The sequence below is a fragment of the Trachemys scripta genome, chromosome 2 (genome assembly GCF_013100865.1).
Source record: "Trachemys scripta elegans isolate TJP31775 chromosome 2, CAS_Tse_1.0, whole genome shotgun sequence".
Lineage (NCBI taxonomy): Eukaryota > Metazoa > Chordata > Testudines > Emydidae > Trachemys > Trachemys scripta.
In genome coordinates this window covers 46,300,430-46,325,804 of record NC_048299.1, presented here as the reverse complement: position 1 = coordinate 46,325,804, position 25,375 = coordinate 46,300,430, and the positions used below count along the sequence as shown (strand labels likewise).

The following is a 25,375-nucleotide window of genomic DNA, read 5'->3' as shown; positions in this document are numbered from 1 at the left end:
AATTTAAATAGAGGCTACTAAGAGACTGTAATACCACACAGTGCCAGACTATACTGTTTGCTTCATTAATAGACATATCTATATACGAGAAATCTCTGAAGTATGTAGCGCAACAGCCAATTTAAGCATTCCAAACATTCTGCAAAGTATGCCTCAAGGCTGAATTTTTAGTGGGGAGTGTCCTCACGACACTCTATTTAAAACAGGTAGTGCATGACAGCTTTGCATTTAGTAGCCTTCTTCTGTATTGTAGCCTATATTAGTTGGCCTTAATATTAGTGAATCTTGTTTTCCTTTGAGCAGCATTTTTTTTTTTTAAAAGTGCACCTCATTGAAAACTGAAAGCCTTTAGCAGGCTCAAATTTGGAGATCATTTCAGCAGACAGCAGTTGTGATTAGATCACAGCTGTGCAGGTCAGAGCACAAAGCTCACTGCCCCCAGCACTCAGTGGAGACAGAATCTGCAGATGTGGTATTTTCCTTAGAAATACAACCCCCTCCAAACACCCACTTTTCTTTTCAGAATTGGTTTAAAAAGGAAGCTTATAGTGTGTTACAGGAAAGTTTATCTGTACACCCCATGAGCACAATGACCTGTGTACTCTAAAGATCTATCTGTTGTGCCAAAGTCAGAAAGTCAGCCTTGCTCGGATATCGGGAGGATAAATGTTACCCTCAGAACCCCTTGTAAACCAGCTTTGTCTCCTTCTTGTATTAAATTACTGTACAGCTCACAAGAGTGTCAACTTCCCCACTTTTGCCCAGAAAGGATAATGACTCTCCTATCCTTATTTCCAGCATATAATTACAAGTCACTGAACAATTGCATTTGCAAAACGGTGGCATTTTAAGGTACTGATGCGAGCTGTAGCCTGTTCCAGCAGACAGAACTAAATATCAGAGTCGTGTAAAAGAGTTGAGATTCCAGTTAGAAATATGAGTCAATGGTAACAGATGTGGGAACAACTCCAGTTACCCAGATTCAAAAATCTCCACTGATCATTGCAATCTACCACCAGGGATCCTGGTCAAAATGTGGTTGTGATGCAATGGACCACATCCCCCTTTGTCACACTGGTTACCAATATGACCAAACACAACTAGCCCAATACAAAATAGCAGTTTGAAAGTAAAACCCCTCAATGTTTCTCCAAAATAGGATACCTGGCTTGCAAGTAACAACAACAACAAATAAAATAAAACAATGGTTTTGGATTGTTCAGCAGATCAAAAATAAGAGCATGTATTGTAACTACAGGAAAATGTAGCCAGACAATATAAACTTCCCTATTCATTCTATTTATAGCATCATATTTGTGTACATATTCCTGTGTAATGACCACAAGAAAATGGGAGGGGTACTGTAGACAACTTGAGTTTCTTTGCCTGAAGTGTCTCCACATTAACTAACATAGTAGTAGTTCTGGCTCATCATTGCTCATTAGCGCCCTCTGTTGCATCTGATGAAGGCTTGTCTAGTTTCTTTGACTTCCTTTGAAGCCGCTCTTGTTCTTTCTTCCTAAGCTTTTCCCTTTGCTTTTCCATTTTCTCTTGAGCTTTTCGAGCTCTCTCGATGGACACTTTCATTTCCTTTAGCTTTTTTTTAATGATTGCTCTGTCCTGGGAAGATGTCATACCAAGGGCCTAATATTAAAGAAAGAAATAGAATAAGAGAATTAAAGAATCCCATGCAGTTTCATTTATGGCCAAATTATGTAAATTAAATAATAACAACTAAACTAGAAGACAGTGAAAACTGAACAAACTCAACGAAACTGAAGACAGTGAAAACTTGAGTTAATGTCAGGTAGGAAACAGGAGTTCATGACATCAAGTTAGTGCACTGAAAATAATAATACTTTGCCCTTCTATTGTATGTTGCCTTCCACATAAGGAAATCAAAACGCTTTATAGAATATTAAAGATTTTGATCAACTGAGAAACACAGGCACACAGAGTTTAAGTGATTTGCCCAAAGTCGGAGAAGTGTGTGGCAGAGCTAGGAACAGACCCCATATTTCCTGAGTCCCAGCCTTTGCTTTTGCCACAAGACCATTCTTTCCCCCATAAACAATCCTGGAGATACAGAAAGGTTAAAATCCAATTTTTCAAATAGTTGGTAAATTTTGTGTGTCCAACTGAGACACTAAGGGCCTGAATTTCACATATGCTGAGCCCCTAGAACTCCAGATTTTATTTATTTTATCAGCAGTATGCTCATGATTTTATTGCAACAAATTAATGCACACTTTGTATATCAAAACTTTTAAACTGTGTATCTAGACCCAATATACTATCCACGGCCAACCCCCTTCTCTGATACATATGATAGACAAATGTGTGGTAGAAAGAGACTGACAATGAACCATATACATGGACTGATGAAAAAAGGGAAAGCTGTACAAGGCACACTCTTCACCAGCAGACCAATATTTAGGCTTGGAAGGATTTGATTTTTTTAAATCGGTAAATGTCAGTAAACTCTGATTTCACCATACACACACAAACAGGGAAAATATTTCCATTGGTAACAACAGAAATTAACAGATAGTCAGAAAAATGCTGCTTGAGAACTTATCAGAAGTTGATTTCAAAATATACAAAGTAAATATCCTTAAATGTGCTGTTAACAATTTGTGTTTTAACAGTTATAAAGCTTTAACTTCTTGAATCTCAGTATATACACTCTCATTAAATAATTATTGTCTGACCCGCCCACCCATAATTTCTTGCAACTGTGAAAATTGAAATCAATGCAAACTGGAAAAAATGCTGGACAATAAACAGATATTATTTGCTGAAATTATAAAAAAAATTGAATTCTGCCAAGCCTACAGATATTTTACCTCTACTTCTTGTGTGCTGATATTTAACATCCTACATGACTCACATTTTTACAAAATGGAGGTGGATGAGAAATATGTGCATGCAAACACCACTTATGCATGCAATTATCTGATCTGTGCATGCAAATGTGGGTATACTGTACACCCACATTTTTTGCAAAGCAAATGGGCCTTAATTTCTTTAAAAAACGGGTCTAAATGATTCTAGTAATACTCTGGCCCTCTGTACCATGTCTATTATTACAGTCTGTCTTCATTCCATACACAGTCCTTTTTTGCATTCCTAAGGAATTCTCTTTTTATCTAAGAATATCTTCAGTGACAATAAATAACATACAAAGTTTGTCCCCAAGACAGTCCATTACCTTAAGCTTACTCCCATCCAGCTGAAGGAGATGCTCTCCATTAATGTTTTGGGCGGTGAATTCAGAAACATACTGTTCAAAGTTGAGGCTCATTAACCAGTGGGAAACTTGCTGTATGCTCCATTCCTGAACAGCACGATTCTGACACTGACTGTGTTTAGGAGACTGTCCATCATCAAGGATCTGTGACAAAAATATGATGCATATAATTAAAAGGGCAAAACTGACTAATAATGGCATATTGCTGCACATACTTGCAACACTACAGTAGAGGTATTTGTACTATCGTCACTACAACACTTCAGTAGTGATACACCAATATATTACAACAGTATCTACCCAGATATCACATAGTGCAACAGAAATAGCTTGGTAATGCTAGTTTTCTGTATGCAGGCACACAAAAGAGGAAGTCACAGACAATGACTGACTAGGGCTAGGCAGCACAATGGGAAGATTCCCATCCCCTCTCCAGGTTTTAATCTTTTAACATGTCTTTGTACAGAATGTTTTTAAGGATATACTGGAATTTTGTGGTCTACCTTAAAGGCGCATTACGGTATGTTTGGAAAGTTTAAAATATGAAATTTTTCAAAAAATTCCTTACAAAACCACTCCAAAATTCAAGATGACGATAATAAATATCCAAAGTTATTGTCTAGGAAAACCGATGAGAAGAGACACAGTCACAGTACAGAACAGACAGTGAGCCTCATCCTTGGCCCCGGATCTAGCTGCTCTGTGCTGTATGAAGGAAACAGCAGGAAAGCTGTGCTAAAGGAGACAGCCAGGGATTCCTGGGTGATGTGAAGCTGGCATAGCTCCTCCCGCCTGTGCTGCATAAGGGGTATGCTGGGGTTGAGCTGGAACACATGATGCTCTGATCAATCCCTGATCAGTGAAGCAGTTGCTATGGGACCGCTGCAGTTGGCGTAATTTAGAACAGTCTTTAAGCTGGTTTAAATTGCACTGGGGGCTGTTTCAGCCCCCAGCAGGCCCCTGGATCGGGGATGGGGAAAGATGGCATAAACCCTAAACCCTAAGCGTTTGCCTACTCTGCACCAAGCATGAATTCAGCACAGCGGCGGAGTCAGTCCAGTGTACTTGTTCTGAAATGCAGCCCCCACAAACACCTCAATAAACCACAAGGAATGTAATTTGCTATAAGCCCGAAAACTGCAGCAGGAAGGCTGACACCTGTGGGCTTGTGTTTGTGCTTTAACAGGGAGATTTGCCGCACAACGGAATATCAGAAATGCAAATCTGCAAATGAGACGACAAATTGCCACGCCACGGTCACACAGTCCACCACAAAGAGCTCACTAGTATCTCACCTCATCATCAATCATATCCAGGCTCTGAGTGAGGGAGCAACAAAGAAATGGGAAAGAAAAGCATTATAGAAACAAAATACAGAACATGTAACAGCGTGCGAGAGAGTTCAGGCAAGGGCAGCACCGCGATTTGCAAACAGGTCTGGTTATTGAAAAACAGAGCGCTTTTAAAACTATTTCCAAACCCAGAAAGGTTATGCTCACAGCTTAACTACAAAGCACACAATTTCCTAGTTAGGGCCTGTCCTGATCCTGCATCACTGGTCAATGGGAGCTTTGCCAATGACTACAATGGAAGCAGCAAAGACCCTCAGTTTCTGGGGTGTGAAGTGGAATAAGAATGTGTGTTCCTCCCCACCCCTTGCTTATCATTCTTTTGTCTCACAAGTGGTTATGTCGTCTCCAGCAGGGAGGTCTGTGGGAGAGGTTCCTGGCAGTGCCACTAATAATCCCAGATCTGTAGCAGTCAGCAGTGAACGGCTAAAGACTCATCCAAGCAGCATCTCTTACAAGAAGGGCTGAGTAGGTGTCCTCTGCAGCACTCACTGAACACACCGACTGATTCAGAAGCTGCTATTTAGTATGCAGCAGAGGACAGAGAGGCCATTATTTTATTTTATTTTATTTTTATAGCCTGTTTATATTAGATATTGCAGAGACAGCAAAATCGAAGTATTAGGAGAGAGGGCTTAAAAAGAAAAATGGAAGCATTTTCAAACTTATCATTTGGCATACCGGATACAGAGTATTATCTACACTAAAATACACAGCAAATAAGAATTATGTGAAATAATAAGAGAGCAAAAATATTTAATAACGTAGATTTTAGTGAAATGTACTGTCAAAATAGAAAGATCATGTAGAATGAATGAGTCTAAATGAACAGTTCTTTACCGTTTGCTATTCTCATTAGTACAGACAATTCTCACATGACCACTGCCCAGTAGTCTACTGTGGTCATAGTAAACATCTACTCTTAAACAGCAGCAATACTCCTACCATAGTAAGTAGTGTCTATAGGACTTCTAGCTTTGTAGACTTAAATTTTGACAACTGTGGCTATATGTAACAGTCATCTCCTTTTAAACACATGCAGAGCAGGCATTAATATTAATCTGTAGTAATATATTTATAACAACAAACGTAAGTGTCCTAAAAATAATAGAAACAGATGTTTCAAAATCAAGCTCTCTAGAGCAAATCCTGGCATGTATCTCACACAAGAAAATATGGAGTTCACCATAATATTTACAGTGGATTACAGGTTCTGTGTTTATAAAAAGATAAAGATGCTCATCTGCACCTTATCTGGGTTCACATGTAACCTAGGCATGATCTGCTGCTTAGTGAGTCAGTAGTCCAGATCCTCAGCTAGTGTAAATAACTGTAGCTCCACAGAAGAGCTGGCCCAGTGACTTTACCAAGCTCGTTTTAGGACCCCATTTTCAAAACAGAGCATCTGTTTGTGACATGTAATTTTGGCACCCAATCCAATGGGCACAATTTTTGCACACTAACACTTGTGCAAAGAAACAAAACAAGACAACCTCTGGTCAAAACACAGCACAGAATTTAGGTGAACTCTACTGTGCATGCACAAACCAAGCACAAATTGAATGCAAATGTGCATGGTATAAAGTTTACATATTATAGACGTGTAATAATGTGCAAAAACTGCACAGACAGGTGATTTTTTTTTAAACTCATCACACACACAGAGGTTGGGTGGAGGCACCTTTGAAGTTTGGTCCTTAAAATTCAATCATAAATGGCTTCACCAGCTGGTCTAACTATACCATACCTCTACAACCTAGCTAGCCCACACTTCATATTCCCTCAAAGGCATCCCAGTTATATTTATTTTAACATATGACATTAACAAACTGTGTATATTGGTCCGTGTGCATGTACTTAAATGTAAATATAGGAAAAATATACAGAAACAAAATGGTGGCAAAGGCATGTTTTATGAATCCAATCTTATTTTGTTATTTCCCTATTTTATTTCCTATACATACCAAAGTATGAAACATATTGTAATAAAAGGCAAACCAGGAATCAAATACTTCTTTTCCAATGATGTTTTCTAGAAAATAACTATAATTTGAATACTTATTAAGAAAAATCCTATTGGAAAAAAAAATTAACTCTTGCCCATTATAAAAATGACAGAGACATACCTCATCTGATGATAATGCTAAGGAATGAGAGAAACCAGGGGTTTTCGGTTCTGCTCCTAAACCACTCAAATCAGCTGAACTTGTGCTGCTGGGACTGAAGTCATCAGTGAATGTGAAATTCTGTAGACAAAAAGATGGGTCAAAGTCAACGTAAGATCTTACACACACATCTTGTAGGAGACTTGCTTTTCCCCTCCAGGCAGGCATAGTTCAGGAGTGATTTCAATAATTTACTGAACCAATTATTATAAGGATGCCCAATCTTTATTACTGTTAATGATTTGTGAAATAATATGTAATATGTTTATTACTGTGGTATTAGAGAGACCAACACAGCTACAAAAACAGTGCAAACAACATATTACTGTGGTATGTATTTAAGAGAGATTTTTGCCAGGTTAGTGTCTTAGTAACAAAGATGTCTGAGAGCAATTTCCAGGCTTCCACTTAGAGATGACACTCCCTGCCCCTTCTGAGGCTGCCAACTTCACTGCTTCTCATGGCTGATCAATAGCCTTTGCAGCCTTCCAGGATGCCTGCCCTCCACACATTTAGGACAATCACAGCACATGCAGTTACACAATGGGTAGGAGAGAGGGTGGATTATGAGGGAGAAATGAAAGTCACTATTGAAAAGGCAAGGAAATCATCCTGTGAATCCATTTTGGATTGGGCCCTAAATAAACTCTTACAGAAATGAGAGGTTCTTCCCTCTTTGCCTAAACCTTTAGATAAGACAGAAGGTAAAGGAGACCTTCTGATGTTAGGTGCTGCTATTCGCTGCAACGGTAACCACAAAATAGACATTTATTTTCCTTAAAAATGAAATGACAAATATTATACTGTATAGCAAAGATGAGCAAAATATTACTCCATGATTCATATATAGTCCTAGAAATTCATAAAAATCACCATTGGGGAATACAACAATTGGCAACAGATCTGCATTAGAGTTTGGAAAACAGTTCAATTTCAAAACAACAACAAAAATTAAGAAATTCCTGACGCGACTGAGGTTCAATAAAAAACAAACAGATTCAGACTCCACATCCTCGGTGTTCAAATCCAGAGACGAATGTGCAATAATGTAACAAGTGTAAGTCAGTGCAAAGAAACAAACAACAAAAATACCCACACGTTTTTCAACTAGCTCTTTAAAAAAATATGAAGAATATCCAGTCTTGACCTCCCTTTTTCTGCTGGAAGTCCCTCTGGAGAACTAGTGGGATAATGACATCACATGAAAGTTGGGTACACCCAACTACTTTTTGTCCCTTTGAAAATCTCCCCTCCACATACACCCTGTGTCGCCTTTATGTGCCCTATCTTTGCTCAATCCAAATCAGGTAATCTTGTCTTTCTCTCCGCATAATGGTAAGATTTTGTTTCCAGTCAGAGTTCTGCAATCTTGTAGATTCCTATGTAGGCCCTAAGGAATGGTAAATGCCTTTGAAAACTTCGAAAATTGCTACTGCATATGTGAAAAATGAATGTCACTTGGAGTCACACTCCCGAAAAGGAGGGTCAGAACCACTTCAGTTTCCTTTCCAGCCCAATATAAATAGTGACGTGCACAGGCTATAACAAGGTATATTCTGCTAGAGAAATATTTCCCACAGATGAAAACAGATTAAACAACACAGGAAAGTTATGTACAATACATTTTAGGGCTATCATGCTGAAAGCTTTCATGCACATAGAAAGGAATCACAAAAATATTTTAAATAATTCATGTTTTTAACTTCAAATATTTTCAGAAATGGAATTAAATCTGATATCCAACAAGTGCAAAAGGCAGATTTGTTATTGTGCAAAAAAAGGCAAATAACTAACAGTGAAGTTTGAAAGTGATCTCTTCCACCAACAGAAGTTGGTCCAATAGAAGATATTACCTCACCCACCTTGTCTCTCTAATATCCTGGGACTGACAGGGCTACAACAACATTGCCAACAGTGTACATTATTGACATTTCTTAGTTTGTAAACGTCTCACTTTGAGAGGTTAAACGGAGTTAGATATTCCCTCCCCTCGACAATCAGTCCTGAAAAATGCAGTAAAATATCTGTAATTTAATACACAAATCTAGCATTTGTTCTGTGAATAAAAATGCTGTTTTCCACTGGTGCCATTTGGTATGGTGCAGCACATCATACCGATCTTACTAGTAACATACATCAAAAGAGAGTCGGAATAAAAAGGTATATACAATCTGGAATGGTAGTATTAAAAATGATGGGTTTTTACTGTACAATGAACACCATGCATTGTTTATTGCAGTATTACCACATTGGCTCTTTATTTCTCCTGAAGCATTGAGCTTCCCACATACTGGGAATACGGTAGCTTTTGTTTTCTACCTTGGACCCTTTTTTAGCTGGACTTAGATTTTCAGAGGACGGTTCAGTTGAGCTGCTAGATGAAGGCAGGTTGCTGGAAGAATTGGATCCCCTGCCACTCTCTCCATACCATGTGAATGGTATGCTATAGGGGAGAGAGGAGGATCGCTCTGATATAGATGCATTGCTTGCTGAGCTCTCCAGCATCTCTCGAGTGGTCCTGTTTAAGAGAAAGGAGCCGCAATCTGCGTTAGATTATAAAACTCAATAAACAAAATAATAATTTAAAATAACATAATTACAAAAAGAGTAATTACTTCTAAAAACATGGTTGAACACTAAAATAACTTGTAGGTATTGGCATTCTGAAAACATAACATTAGATAAAGGGAGAAAAGGGTAGTTTTTGAACTCAAGTTCTCTATATGTAATATCAGTATCCTGACATAAATTTTAAAGACTTTTCTTTATAAAGTTTTTTTTAGGTAAGCCTAATCAAATGATCAGCTTACCTTTGCTAAAACAAAAATAGAGTGACTTGAATGTCACCATCGAGGAAAAGCTAACAGTTATAAGAATAACAGGGTAAATTATTACCTCTATTCTGTCCAAGTGTGTTAGGTGCTTTATGGACAAGCTATAAAGTCTGGGCCCCTGCCCCAAAGACTTTACATTCTAGAATCACTGGGGCTGCCGGGACTTAACTGAGGCCAGAATTTGGCCCATGGGCTTTGGCTATAATTTGAGATATCTTTTGAGCAGGATTTATGATAGCCTGTTTCAGAATTGAATGGTTCTATTGCTTTAAAATACATGTATTTAACTCTGCCCCCGGATCTCACAGCAAAATTCTGTATTTAGTTGCACCAGCACAGGTGCTAGAACTTGGGTGCAGCAGCACCCCTTGGCTTAAAGTGATTTCCATTCACAGACAGGGTTTACAGTTTGGTTCAATGGCAATCATCACCCCTACTATACAAATTGTTTCAGCACCCCGGCCACCAATGTAAATCTGGCATAACTCCATTGGAATTAATGGAGCCCCCTTGAATTTTATAGTGGTGTCAGAGCAGGATTTTAGCCCCCTGTCTTTCTTATGCTTTTTATCTGTATATGGTGGATATATTCCTAAGGCTGGGACACTTCAAAAGGCTCTTCTTTCATGCATACACACCATTTTGGTTGGTTACCCGAATTTTAGAATAATACAATCTAGATCAAGAGGGCTCATTAGGGTTTCAGAGCAGGCACATGGAGCTAAGTATATTTTGTTTATTTGCTCTAATGAAATTTGGATGTAGTTATAATGATTGTACAAAACCTAGAGCCACATTTATTTCAAAAATTCAATTTCCAAATATCCCCATATATTAGCATTCTGCAGTATTTTTAAGGAGGGGAAGTAATACTTATCACTTCAAGCCTTCAAACTGATTTATAACCATTTACCTACTTATTAATCCTCAGCAGCTCTGTGAAGTAGGAAGTATTGCACCCATTTTGCAGATAGAGAAACTGAGGCAAAGAGAGGGTAAATAACTACCAAAGCAAGTTGGTGGCAGATGAGAACTGAACAGTGCCCAAGTGTTGTTTTTTCTGACCATACCATACCTCAAAGTAAAGGCCATTCATACTAACTGAACTCTATTGCCTGCCCAGAGAAATGCTGGACAAATGACCATATACATTTATAAAAACACATAACGCAACTTCAGATTGTAAAAAAAAGCAGCTTATTTAACTACAGTAAGCAGAAAATGATCAGCTGTTCTCTGGCTGGAGCAGACAAGCCTGATTGCTCTAGGCCCATGAGTAGCCAGGTTTGGCATAAGGTCCACCCACAGCGGCAGAGCAGGAATCCCCCTCCCCAGTAAAGATGGCCATCCACACAGTGGAAGATCCATCAGCCTCACTCCTGCTCCTCCCATAAGCTTACCCCAGATCTTTCCCAAAATCTTGCTGTGCAGGGAAGAATAGAGGTGTTCTCTACATTGCTGGGCTTGATAACATATAGGCTCATTCTGCTGCATGGGCAGGAGAGCTCATGCTTCCCACCTGCGTTGCAGAACTGAGGCAGTTCTGATTTATCTATGACCAGTGGTGGTCACGGAGGAGAGTACAATCAGTACAAATGCCAACAATGGCAAAATAGTGCATGAAGCATGTATCTGACAAAATGATTAATTCTACATCAATCAGTGGCACTAATGGGAATAAATCATTATAATAGGATGTTGTCATGGGATCGGTCCCTTGCGTTCAAAGAGCTTCCTCATCTTTGGATTCTAAGGAAAGCATCCTTCCCTAGAATCCAAAGATCTTGAGAAGCAAATTCTTTAGAGTCAGAAACAAAGGAAAGTACAAACAGTCTTTAAAACATTACACAGTGATAATAATGTTCCAGTATCCAGAGGCGTAATGAGAGTTGTAAAAGCTCATGAATTTTGAGAGCGGTAATACCAATCTTTGCCTTCAACAACGGAATTCAAAAGCAGGCATATTCAGCAGTGAAAAATGAAAGGCTATTAGAAATGAATGATCAGGATTATATTTTACTATTTACTGATTCTCAGTCTGCTCTTGACTATTTCTCACAGGAAGGAAGAAATATTTTGTACAGTTAAATAAGAAAACAATTCTACTCTAGGGGTTATTTCTCACAGGCAAGGAAAGATTCATTTTTTTCACTTTGGTTTGTCATTCAAATGCTAAATATACTCACTAAAGACTATAGATCTCTCACAGATACGCATCACTGCACACAGTTTTCTTTTACAAATTTCGCTCTTTCCCCAGAGACATACAGCAATATATAGCACAAGCTATACACAGCCTTAGAGAGGCACACAATGAGTCAGGTCCTGTAAACAGATGTAGCTCCACTGATTTCAATAGGGCTGCAGTGATTTACCCCAGAATAGGACATGGCTAGCTACTCTTACTGACATCACTGGGAATTGTGTGCACCAATCTAGAACATTATATTCAGCGCAACAATCCTCCTCTCGGATACAAGGTTAGGACTTTGGCTTAATGATTGTAAAAAGTTTTAAATGTATCTGTATGTTAGAATGTCAGCAAAGTTCCACAAATCACTGTGCACGTGCCCAAGTCAAAACAGTATTTCTGCAGAGAATTCACAGTTGGATTAATTTTATTTACTTTGATTGTTCATTTATATTATTGTTTTTCTTTTGCATTTGTGTTGCTTTCTGTTAGTTTTAGATGAGTTTGGTTTTTTATAGTTTTTAGAATGTATTATTCTACTATACCATTTCTGGCATTTAACAAAAAGGCTCACTCTTTCATGCCTGCAGCCATACGACCTAGGTCTGGGATCTGGCCAGAGCTCCTTAGTACTTGCACAGGAGATCTTCAAGGAAAGTTCACTATATGTACTGTGGGAAAGAAGTGTGGTGTTGCCACTTCTGGGTTTTTGAGTTTGAGTGAACAGAGGTGCTGAAGATGGTGTCTCATTAAGCAATTAATTCTAATATGTAATTTTCCTATGCATCTTCAAATTGTTATGAAGCTGTTCACTTTCTGAAATAAGCTGTCTTATAGGGCTGCTGCAAAATATATTTAAGGTCTGCTGTCCTCCATCCCATCAGAGGCTGCTTTTCAGTGTTGGGTGAAATGCGTGGCAAGCTTTTAGGGTAAAGGGCCTCACATATATTTTATAGGGCAGTTGATTAATCGCAATTAACTCACCGGGATGAACTAAAAAAAATTAATTGCAGTTAAAAAAATTAAATCACAATTAATCACAGTTTCAATTCCACTGTTAAATAGAATACCAATTGAAATTTATTAAATATTTTGGTTCAAATATATTGATTTCAATTACAACACAGAGTATAAAGTGTACAGTGCTCACTTTATTTTGTTATTTTTTATTACAAATATTTGCACTTTAAAATGATAAAATAAATAGTATTTTTTAATTCACCTCATAAAAGTACTGTAGTACAATCTCTTTATCATGAAAGTGCAACTTACAAATGTAGGGTTTTTTGTTACATAACTGTACTCAAAAATAAAACAATGTAAAACTTTAGAGCCTACAAGTCCACTCAGTCCTACTTCTTGTTCAGCCAATCACTAAGTCAAACAAGTTTGTTTACATTTACAGGAGATAATACTGCCTGCTTCTTATTTACAGTCACCTGAAAGTGAGAACAGGCATTCACATGGCACCTTTGTAGCTGGCATTGCAAGGTATTTACGTGCCAGATATGCTAAACATTCATATGCCTCGGCCACCATTCCAGAGGACATACTTCCATGCTGATAATGCTCATTAAAAAAATAATACGTTAATTAAATTTGTGACTGTACTCCTTGGAGGAGAATTGTATGTCTCCTGCTCTGTTTTACCCACATTCTGTGATATATTTCATGGCATCTGACTCAGACGATGAAAATGAACATGCGTCGGTCCACACTGCTTTGGATTGTTATTGAGCAGAACCCATCATCAGCATAGGCACATGTCCTTTGGAATGGTAGTTGAAGATGAAGGGGCACACGAATCTTTAGCGCATCTGGCAGGTAAATATCTTGCGACGCCGGTTACAACAGTGCCATATGAGCGAAAAACTTATTTGTCTAAGCGATTGTCTGAACGAGAAGGAGGACTGAGGAGACTTGTAGGCTCTAAAGTTTGACATTGTTGTATTTTTGAATGAAGTTATTTTTTGTACATAATTCTACATTTGTAAGTTCAACTTTCATGATAAAGAGATTGCACTATGGTATTTGTATTAGGTGAATTGAAAAATATCTTTTCTTTTGTTTTTTTTTACAGTGCAAATATTTGTAATCAAAAATAAATATAAAGTGAGCAATGCACGCTCTGTATTCTGTGTTGTAATTGAAATCAATATATTTGAAAATGTAGAAAACATCCAAAAATAATTAAATAGTATTCTTTTGTTAACAGTACGATTAATCGTGATTCATTTTTTAATCACTTGACAGCCCTAATATTTTATATAGGTATGTGTGTGTGAATTCTAATAATCTATGTGTGCCACTCCCATTGTTGTCAATGGGCGCATAGGCCTATCTTGGGCATTATGTGGCTCAATCTATTTTAGAGTATAAGTACTTATTATTTTGCTATTTGTTAAAATATCCTCCCATCAATGTCAGTTTCCCCTTAAAAACAACTGGAAGCTAATAAGAGCAGAATTTGGCCCCAGGGATATTACTTTATTTTAGCAATACACACAGGAAAGGTGGACTATCAGTGGTTTCACATCTCCTGGATAGCACAGTTTTGCCAAGGATTTTGGGATGAGACAGATTGCATCTTTGTTGTTTTACCCATACCTGGTGCCACAGGCCACCCTAATGACTTCTCTCTCTTTCCATTTCTTGCCCTTGTGGGAACTCCTTCTCAAGGGAGCCCTATAACAAGATTAGAGACCATCAACAAATGTCATTTGAAACTTAGCTTTCCATCCCCTTCTAATAAAAATCTAGTTTTTAAATAAAAAAATGCTTACCCGAGATCCACAAGCTTTCGCTTTATTTTTTCTGCCTGCCCCATAATAGGGCTAGTTGTTCTTGATGATTGGGGACCTGTGTGACCACCTAGGATATCTTTGTACATGAAAAAAATATACATTATTATTTTATCTGATATTAAACAGTAACTCCAGAAGAGTTTGTGTACATGTGCATTTGTACATACACACACACTATGTATCTATATAAATAGTGGGGCATTTCATTTAATTAGGTGCAACTACAGAAATAACTTCCCTTCTTTGAGAAGAAGTGGTAAAAATGGTATAAGAAGTACCTCAATGAACTGCTTTGAAACTTGAGAGAAACTACTGAGGGGAAAATGGGGGGGTGACTTATTTTAGCTGAGTTTTAATGTAAGCCACACATAAGGCTAATAAGAGAAATATGAAAAATGAGTCATTTTTAAACCCCTGGAGGATCTATCTAATCTCTATTTTTTCCAAGAACAAGTTTTTTTGTTGGGGTATACTTTACTGTCAAAGATGGCTGTTGAATATCTGTTCTGAAAGCCTCCAGCAGCTTTGGAGAACTGGGTAATTTTTATGACGGGAGTGCCAAGAGATAATAAACTATTTTGTTTTCATGACTTGATTAAAGGAGACACTGTCATCTTATAATCTAGACAATTTGTAAAAATGAGTTAAAAATAGCTTCCGTTTCTACACCTGCTCTGAGACCCTGTGGCAATCTCTGCCATTTTACAATCATATCTTTCCTCTCTCTGTTACTGTGTGATAACCCTAAAAAAACAAAAGAGGAAACATAACACAGCCCCTATAGTCAAAACAGTGAAACTGACTATACAGAAGTGCTGTAAAATCTTTAAAGCAAACAAAATGAAAAAAATATAGCAGTTAAAAAATTTCAGACACAAATGTGGGTTTGATTGACCACGTCTCTCAGTATTCTACAGGGAATGAATGAAGATCAGCCATTCGTTTCCTTAGATTTCTTCGTGTATTTTACACTTTAGTCTCACATACTGATTCTGATCACATTTACATTGGATCTACACTGGAACAACTCCATTGGCTTCATTACATATACTCCTGATTTCACTTGGGTAAATCAAGCCCTCAGAATTAAGAATAAATAAGCAAGCAAGTGTAACCCATACCTGCGAGGTGTGGCAATCTGTTCCCCTTTAGTGGCAGCTAAACCAGCTCGACATTGATGAGACTGCTACAGCTTTGGCTAAGAGACATGTGTCTTTTAGCTCATGCAGTAGAGGCTCACGTGTTAAGATCCCAAGGTCCCAGGGTTTGATCCCGGCCGACGACGACCGGGGTCTGTTGACATTATACAAGCAAAAAACAAAAACTATCACAAGCACAGCTTTGCCCTCTAAGTCCCCTATCCTGCATCCTACCCATTCAAAGGGGCTTTTCAGAGGCACAGGGCTGCACTGGTATGAACAACTTGCATAATCACTAAGGGCTTCCTCAAAAATAGTTTGCTGCAGTGCAGCAACTAAGAAACAAATATTTTACACTGGAAATAACATTTTGGCATTTTTTGTTCATGAAATAAAAGCAATGTACAAGCGACCCATGAAGCATGATGTGGTAGGCCAAGAAATACAACACACACTAAAAACAAGTTGTTTTCAGCAACCATGATTTATGCTTTACATAAGGCATTCATGAAGATCTGACACCTGGCCTTATGCCGAAACAGAAAACAAGCATCACATTTCCAAAAGGAGAGCCAAAGAATATACTCCTGGTGGAATTCTGTGCCACTGCGCATGTACAGAATTCATGTCCCCTGCAGATTTTTTTCTCTGCAGAAAATAGATTCTGCTGGACAGGTGCTGCAGTTACACCTTTTGCCCACCAGAGGCTGCTGTGGCACCAGATCAGAGGGCAGGCAGCTGTGGATAGGGAGGAGGAGAGGCTGCTTTCCTCACAGCACCCTGCCCACGAGACCAGGTAAGGGGAGACAGGATATGGAGGGATTGACAGTGTGGGGTACATGGGGCTGCTGAGGGGGTCACATTGATTGGGGTCCAGAAGCATGGTTGCCAACTTCCTAATCGCACAAAGCCGAACATCCTTGCTCCGCCTCTTCCCTGGGACCCCAACCCTGTCCTCCCCCTTCTGAGGCCTCTACCCCGCTCACTCCATCCCCCCTCCCTCCGTTGCACGCTCTCCCCTACCCTCACTCACTTTCACCAGGCAGGGGCAGGAGGTTGGGGTGTGGGTGGGGATGAGAGCTCCAGGATGGGGGGCAGGGATGAGGAGTTTGGGGTGCAGGCTCTGGGGTGGGGCAGAGGGTTGGGGTGCGGGCTCTTGGAGGGAGTTAGGGTATGGGAGAGAGTTTCGATCTGGGGCAGGGGATTGCGGTGCAGGGGAAAGTTTGGGGTGCAGCCTGTGGCCGGGTGGCGCTTACCTTAGGCGGCTCCCAGTCCATGGTGCAGCGGGTCTATGGCAGGCTCCCTGCCTGCCCTGGCTCCGCGCAGCTCCCATAAGCGGATGGCAAGTCCCTATGGCCCCTAGGCGGAGAGGCCAGGGACCTTTATGCGCTGCCCACAGGCACCTCCCCTGCAGTTCCCATTGGCCACAGTTCCCAGCCAATAGGTGCCGTAGAGCCGGCGTTCAGGGGGAGAGGGGTGCAGCGCACGGAGCCCCCTGGCCGCCCCTGTACCGAGGGGCCACAGGACATGGTGGCCGCTTCTGGGAGCTGCGCAGAGCCTGCCTTAGCCCCGCTGCACCACCAACTGGACTTGCAGTGGCCCAGTCAGCAGAGCTGCCAGGATCTCTTTTTGTCCCAGTCGAAAACTGGGGATATGGCAACCCTATTCAGAAGGGCTAGTGGGAGGGGTGTGACAGCATTGAGCCAGGGCTGTTAAGTGGGGTTGCAGGGCCACATGGGGATGGGGGTTCAGGGACACATGGAGATAAGGTAGCTGAGTGGGAGTGCGGGGCCACATGGGAACAGAGGAGTGGCTGAATGGAGGTGCAGGGACATGGGGACGGAGGGGAGGAGTGGTATCTGAGTAAGGATGCAGGGATATATGGGGATGGGGCAGGGGTGTGCAGGGACACCAGGGGACAGGAGCAGATGTGCCTGACTGAATGGGAGAGGCTAGGAGTAAGCCTGGGTCTGCATGGGGGAGGCTCCCCATCGCCCTAAAAATCCCTCTCCTCCCCCACCAAAAAACATTCCATACTTCTCCCATTCACACCCAATAACCCTCCCAGTTCACACCCAGGCTCTTTGCCAGCAATTATTTCATTCTCCCTGAGTTCTTCCATTACCTCTGACTCCCCAAAGCCTCTCCACTGCTTTTGAGGGTTGTGGGAAATACGGTTCTGTATTGTAGTTTAAATGACTATGACTCAAAGTTCTGTATTAATATGCCTAGTAAGGAATCTATTTGTCAAAAAATATTTCCTGCATCTTTTTTGTTGTCTGCATTGTTACAGACATACTTGCTGACAGATATTTTGAAGTAAATTATGAAAATAATTGAAACTAGCCTAATTATATTGTTATTTTGACAAATAAAATATGCAGAATTTTAAAATATTGGACATAGAATTTTTAATTTTTTGGAGCAGAATTCTCCCAGGAATAAAAGTAGTACACAAAGCGGCAAAACACATGCCAAACTCTCTTGAGCAGCAATCCATCCTACAACAAAGGCTGATGAGACTACTATGCAATGTTTACCCCAGTGTATAGAAAGTAGATTGTCTTAAATTGTCTCTTTTGTCTTTATTGTGTATTCCTGTCATTTAACAGTTTTAAACTTTTCAAATTCTCAGTGAAAAGACTGTGCTGTGTTTCCTTTAGCATTAGGAATTCCAAGACTAGTCCCCTTATTTTATCACTGTTATTTAAAATCAGAATAAAATGGAACTGAATGAATCTACAATGTGTGTTGGGTTTGTAACAGGCACACAGGAAAGTGACAGAGTGAAAACACCAACACGCCAGCTACAAAACAAGATCAAATCCAGGTTGATATTCAATCCAGCATTCACTTTGGTTTGACATTGTGTCCCGATTTTTAAATGCTTGTGCTATGTACAGGGAAGCCCAGTTTGTGCATTAGAATAGGATCTATATCCATAACTCAAAGCGGAGAAACAAGCTGTGAGAGATTTTTTGTACATTTTTCATTATAATAACAACAAAGAACTCTGAGGATCTACCATGAAGAGAAGACAATGAAAAAAGAACGAGAGGAAGAAGAGCAGACCTGAAACAATTGGGGAGACAAACACTACAAAAGTTGTGAAACACACTTCAATTTTTTAAAATAAAATGTTACTAACAACTGAAAAACAAACATGACTTTGCTGGATTATATATGTTTTGGGGCCAGTCCTGTAAAACCTTATTAATTTCCATGGGAATCAATGAGACTATTTTGGTGAGTTAGGATCTGCAGATAAAGATTTACACTTGTAATAAATTAATTCTAGATTTTGCTAATCGGAGTATAAAAGAAATAGCCCTTTTCACTCCATCACATATGTGGAGCTTCCCTACCTGCCTCCGTTACCCTGACTTTCAACCTTGCTGCCTGGTCACCTTCTGGAAGGATTCCCCTCCCCCCCAAAACAGATACAGTAAGGGCCTTGACACAATTCTATCGATCTAGCACACTTTATTCTGTCAGTGCTTTCTGTGTATATTGAAAACGTGTCTCTTTCTGAGAAAATGAGATCTTTCAGAATAGACTGCACTGGCACATTTTAACAACTTTCCATGTTATCCCTGCCAAAACTACCTGCCCTCCTCCTTGATAATAGGTTCATGAGGGCCTTGCATTCTGAAACTGTGAAATGGACAAACCTTCTGAATGGAGTAAAGAAATGAACTGCCTACTTGTGCCATTGTCTGGCTGTCCCTGGCATCATGCAACAGATATTATAAACTAACTAGTTTGCATATAGACAGATTGACTGAAAAGGATTAGATTGCATGCCATTATCTCTTAGTAAATGTGCATGCCTGGATCATAATGCTGGAAGAACATAAGACTGGACACACTGAGTCAGACCAATGGTCCATCTAGCCCAGTATTCTGTTTTCCGACAGTGGCTGATGCCAGATGCTTCGGAGGGAATGAACAGAATAGGGCAATTATCCAGTGATCCATCCGCCATTGTCCAGTCTCAGCATCTGGCAGTCAGAGGTTTAGGAACATCCAGAGAATGGGGTTGCATCCCTGACCATCTTGGCTAATAGACATTGATGGTCCTTTCCTCCATGAACTTATCTAACACTTTTTTTAACCCAGTTATACTTTTGTTCTTCACAACATCACCTGGCAACAAGTTCCACAGGTTGACTACGTGTTGCATGAAGAAATACTTCCTTTTGTTTTAAACCCATTGCCTATTAAATTAATCAGCTGGCACCCTAGTACTTGTGTTATGTGAAGGGGCAAACAGCACTTCCTTATTCACTTTCTTCACACCATTCATGATTTTATAGGCCACTATCCTAACCTCCCTTAGACGTCTCTTTTCCAAGCTGAACAGTCCGAGTCATTTTAATCTCTCCTCCTATGGAATCTGTTCCATCCCCCTAATCATTTTTATCACCATTTTTTATACCTTTTCCAATTCTAATATATATATTTTTGAGATGGGGAGACCAGAACTGCACACAGTATTCAAGGTGTGGGCGTACCATGGATTTATATAGTGGCATTATAATATTTACTGTCTTATTATCTAACACTTTCCTAACGGTTCCTAACATTCCGTTAGCTTTTTTGACCGCCACTACACATTGAGCGGATGTTTTCAGAGAACTATTCACAATGATCCAAGCTCTCTTTCTTGTGCGATAACAGCTAATTTAGACCCCATCGTTGTGTATACATCGTTGGAATGATATTTTCCTATATGTATTACTTTGCATTTATCAATATTGAATTTCATCTGTCATTTTGTGTCCTAGCCACCCAGTTTTGTGAGATTGCTTTGTAGCGCTGTGCAGTGAGCTTTGGACTTAACTACCTTGAGTAATTTTGTATTGTTTGCAAACTTTTCCACCTCACTGTTTACCTCTTTTTCCAGATCATTTGTGAATATGTTGAACAGCACTGGTCCCAGAACAGATGCTTGGGGGACACCACTATTTACCTCTCTCCATTCTGAAAACTATTTATTCCTGTCTTTTTCCCCCTGTCTTTTAACCAGTTACTCATCCATGAGAGGACCTTCCCTCTTATCTTTTATCTACTTACTTTGCTTAAGAGCTTTTGGTGAGGGATCTTGCCAAAGGCTTTCTGAAAGTTCAAGTATACTATGTTCCCTGGATCACCCTTGTCCCTATGTTTGCTGACCCCCTCAAAAAATTCTACTACATTGAGGAGGCAGGATTTCCCTTTACAAAAGCCATGTTCACTCTTTCCTACTAAATCATGTTAATCTATGTGTCTGATAATTCTGTTCTTTACTATATTCCGACCAATTTGCCTGGTACTGAAATTAGGCTTACCAGCCTGTTATTGCCAGGACTGATTTTGGAACCTTTCAAAAAAAAAATCAGTGTTACATTAGCTCACCCCTAGTCATCTGGTACAGAGGCTGATTTAAGTGGGTTACACACCACAGTTAATAGTTCTGCAAATTCATATTTGTGTCCTTCAGAACTTGTCACTAACTAGAATGCTACACAATATCCATACAGGTGTTTTATTAAACCAGTCATACACAAAAAATATTTATATAACATTAGATGAAAAACTACTAATATATTATTTGCTAATGATCAAACGGTACTTTCATAGATTTCAGAGATTTTAAGGCCAGAGGAAACCAATATGATAATTTAATGTGACCTTGTGAATAACATTCTGCATATTTTCAAATATCAAAAGACTACATGTTGGTCCTGGAAAATTAAGATTTCAATTTGTATATTTCCTTTATTGTTATAATTAGGGAGGTTATTTCTCGGATAGTACAGTAGCTCAGAAATCTAAGCCAATTAAATAGTCATACTACATTTTTCTTTGGTGGCAAAGGAGATATTTCTAAAAATACTGGGGCAAATTTTCTGTGCTCATGATTCTATTTGAGCTATTGGAGATGTGCCGTTCGCACCAGTGGTGTAATTGGCTCCTTTGACTGAATGTCTCCTTGATAATCTGTTTTGATCATGTTGTTTGGCTTTTGTTTAATTTTTTTAACGTTTTAATCTTACTTTAACTGGGTTTTGGTTGGCTGGTTTTTTAATGCCTAGTAATTTTGAAGGGGGCTGCTTTGTAAACAAAAGCCCAGATTTTCAGCTACAGCCGAGTAGTACACAGTGAAATTCAGGGAAAGCAGTACTCTAACTCACATCCACAGCTAACAGCACCAAGAAGCTGATAGAGATGTCCAGGCCTAGCTCTTCCCAGAACCACACTTCCTATGCCAGCAGCAGTAGGATAGGAGAAGTAGCTTTACTGCACCAGAGGATCCGTCAGTAACCACATCTGCTGTCTTTAGAGTTGGGATGCTGATATTGCAGTACAAAAATTTGTCACACCCCAAGAGAGAATCTGAGCTAGAACTATTCTAAAAAAAATAAGAAACTTAAAAATAACTTTGGAATGTAATCTCTCTCATTATGTTGTAACTGTTAAGAGCTATAGCTTTCCACAACACTCAGACAAATACTTGAAAGGTGCCATGTTCATTCACCAGAGAATATAGAATGGTGCGATATTACAGGTTTAGTCGTTAGCCACTTACATACAGAGGAGTGTGCATGCACATATGAGTACTCTCAGTCTCTAAAACAAACCCTGCTCAACCCACACCACAAACGCAACAAGAGAATCTACTGTGTTTAGTTACTGGCCCATTTCCTGTACAATAAGAATTTTTAAGACTAGTTAATAATCAATTAAATGCTATTATAAAGCAGTCACTGGAACACTGGCTGCCAAACACTTGAGGATATTGCTGTACTGGAGAACATATTAAATGCAAATGTTTCTGTCTGAAACTAACTTGTTCTACTTTGATTTTAACATACCGGTACTCATTAAACTCTGGTTACCCACAGAAGCACTGGCTGTTCATATAATGTTCATAGTGGGAAAAGCATATCACCTCTGTGTCAATTAAATATAGATTAGTTCCAGGACCTACAATGGGGGAGGGGGCACTGAGTGGGCTTCAAATCCCCTTGTTACAATTAATGATGTAATTAAACACATATAAAAAGACAATAGTAAGGAACGAAGGAGGGTTTACCATGCAAGTGCATATTCCACTAGATTTTGAGATCTAAAGCCATCAGTTTCAGCCAAGTTCTCATCAAATGTGATTTTCACTGAGGTCATGCAGCACTTATGATTTCACCAATGAACACATTTACCCAGAACTACAGTTTTTTATCAGCCAACACATTGCACTCAAGCTTTGAATTTTATTCCAATTTATTAGCTATCCCACAATTAGAGTACCAGACACAGGGATACAGAATCGGAATTTCTGGTGTCAAGGTCAGAATGCTGACATTAGGGTTTACCTTTTCCAAACCCAGTATCTTGGTAAGAATCTGTTGGAGAGGGCCTTATTGTCTATCATATTATGATGGGGAAAAACTTGACTCCTAATAAAACAATGGCAAAATTTTTCAGCAGCAGATCAACAAAACCAGAGTAAGTATTTATTTTTAGTTAATTTAATTCAGTGACTGTCTTTTATGAAGATGTTAAAGGTCCAGTCATAAGTCCTTATTGGACAGAATTGCCATTGACATTAATGCTAGTTTTGCTTCACTAATGATTAAGGAATGCCCAGATCTAAGTAAAGAGAGACATTATAAGTTCAAATGCCTAAATCAGACACATTGGCACTACACTGGAGTTGGAAAAGGAGTAATACTTTGTACTACACTGTAGTTTCAAAGTGCAGCACAACCAAACTAATCTTTGAAACAATAAAAATGCACTGTATCATTATCCCTATTTTACATCTCAGGAAACGGAGTTAGAAAACTAATGACTTGGCCAAAGCTTCAGAACAAACAATAAGAAATACTGAGTTTAGAACACAGGAGTTCCTGGTTTTTGGTCTCTTGCTTAATCCAGAAGACCACATAGCCTCTCATCTATTAACAAAACTACAACATCTATGCTATGCTCGTCTACATATAACCTCCACCATGAAACACAGGTACCAATGTCCAACCCACAGATTTTGAGTTACTAATAGTTTTATTAAAGTGCCTCTCTGGATTTCAATATAAACACTGGAGAATGTTCTTAAGCACTAGTCCAGTATGCTTTACTCAGGAAGTAAATGGAGCTGACTGAAACTTTTTGAATTTTGACAAATATTTGAATTTTTAAAATTTTCAAATTAAAAAAAACAATAAAACATGGGATAAAAATTCTGAAATACTTCTGTGATTTCCCCCCTCCTTTTTTCAACCAGCTCAAGGGGAAAAAGAGGAAACAATTCTTGTCTTGACTTATCTGTGTCCCTTCCACCTACCACCAAATGAAGAGATCTGCTATTTTCCGACTTCAAGGTGTCTACATGAGGTTTTGAGAACAGGGCCCGTTAGAGACTTAAGTGCTAATAAAACAAGAAGAGTGCACCACATAAACGTAAGTGAGCAAAGTGACGCACTGACTCATTTGTAAAAAATAATTATACCTTTGTCTTGTAAAACATTCCTGTTGGTTGGGTGATGCAAAGGAGATGTTTCAGAACTGTGACTGGATTTTGAAGGAGAGGAAAGTGGAGTGTCTCCCCGAGCATAATGGGAAAGCACACCTCCTTTGTGCTGCTGTCCTCCTTCTTGGTTTTCAGCTACGTTGTCAAATGAGAAGGCTGCACTGCTAGCCACTGGGGAGAGGGAGGAAGCACCAGAATCTGATGCTGGTGAGGATGCTCTCACATATATGGGCAGAGGTGATTTTGAAATGTGCATGGGACTACTGTAACTGTCTGAAGGCTGTGGGTATAAGAGATTATAAAGCAAGTTATGCCACTTAGCAACCAATCAGAGCAACATTTATTTTGAACATGCAATCCTTTCATTTAACAACAGTTTGTAGAGCCTTTATATTTTTAAGCAATGTTCTAGTAAGTCACACTGTTACCTTTTATACCACACATAGGTGTTTCATACTAATAATTTGCTTACAGGTTCAAGAGTCAGGATCAGCAAAATCAAAAAGTAGATATTAAATTAACTGTCATTCACACAGAGAAATAAACAAATGCAGGATTCGAGTTCACTTCTCCTCCCATATAAATTACATGACCCGCTATGCATAGTGCTCGTTGTTAGTTCAAATGGGGAAAACAATGAAGTGACCTTCATAACAATAGCATAATATATGAAAATAAGACAGGAATTCTGCTGTTCCTGTGAGAAAAACAGATGTGCTGCCTCCAAGGCGACAGGACTTGCACACTGTTCAGACTGTTATCCAGAATACGTTGGCCACAGATGAATACATTCTACCTACACTAAAACAAAAGGACGAAGATATAGGATGAAACAAATTACAAGGGTAATCTAGCACATCATCCTATGAATAAGAGAAAGGGAAGGCCTTCTCACCTTTCGTTCAAGGCTGTCCTCTCCATCAGTTGAACTGATACTGTCATAGAGCCTTGTTCTAGTAGGTCTCTGCCGTTTGTTCCTTACTGAAAGCTGGGCTCGAGTTTTCAGTGCTTTGGAGTCCAGCCTCTCTGTTTCTGGGACTGCTTCACTGAAATCTATGAAAACAGGATTCAAAGATATTTAGCAACAACATTCTTTGGATAAAATTAGCAATTTAACTCTTGTCAGATTAC

General features: G+C 39.3%; 1 protein-coding gene across 9 annotated transcripts in view; it reads right to left on the bottom strand.

Annotated features, from left to right (window-relative positions):
- Positions 1-305: 305 nt before the first annotated feature.
- Positions 306-25,375, bottom strand: part of PPP1R9A (protein phosphatase 1 regulatory subunit 9A) — a 222,721-nt gene continuing 197,651 nt past the window's right edge. For 3 of the 9 annotated variants that reach the window (XM_034760478.1, XM_034760477.1, XM_034760480.1), the window contains 9 exons: positions 25,140-25,297; positions 24,224-24,524; positions 14,573-14,669; positions 14,397-14,474; positions 9,084-9,282; positions 6,726-6,845; positions 4,546-4,569; positions 3,212-3,394; positions 306-1,644 (listed from right to left, as the gene is read on the bottom strand). In XM_034760478.1, coding sequence (XP_034616369.1) covers positions 1,432-1,644; positions 3,212-3,394; positions 4,546-4,569; positions 6,726-6,845; positions 9,084-9,282; positions 14,397-14,474; positions 14,573-14,669; positions 24,224-24,524; positions 25,140-25,297 — 1,373 coding nt within the window. In that variant the 3' untranslated portion in view covers positions 306-1,431. The remainder of the gene's footprint in view (positions 1,645-3,211; positions 3,395-4,545; positions 4,570-6,725; positions 6,846-9,083; positions 9,283-14,396; positions 14,475-14,572; positions 14,670-24,223; positions 24,525-25,139; positions 25,298-25,375) is intronic. The other 6 variants (XM_034760479.1, XM_034760485.1, XM_034760481.1 and 3 more) reach the window with 3 other exon arrangements.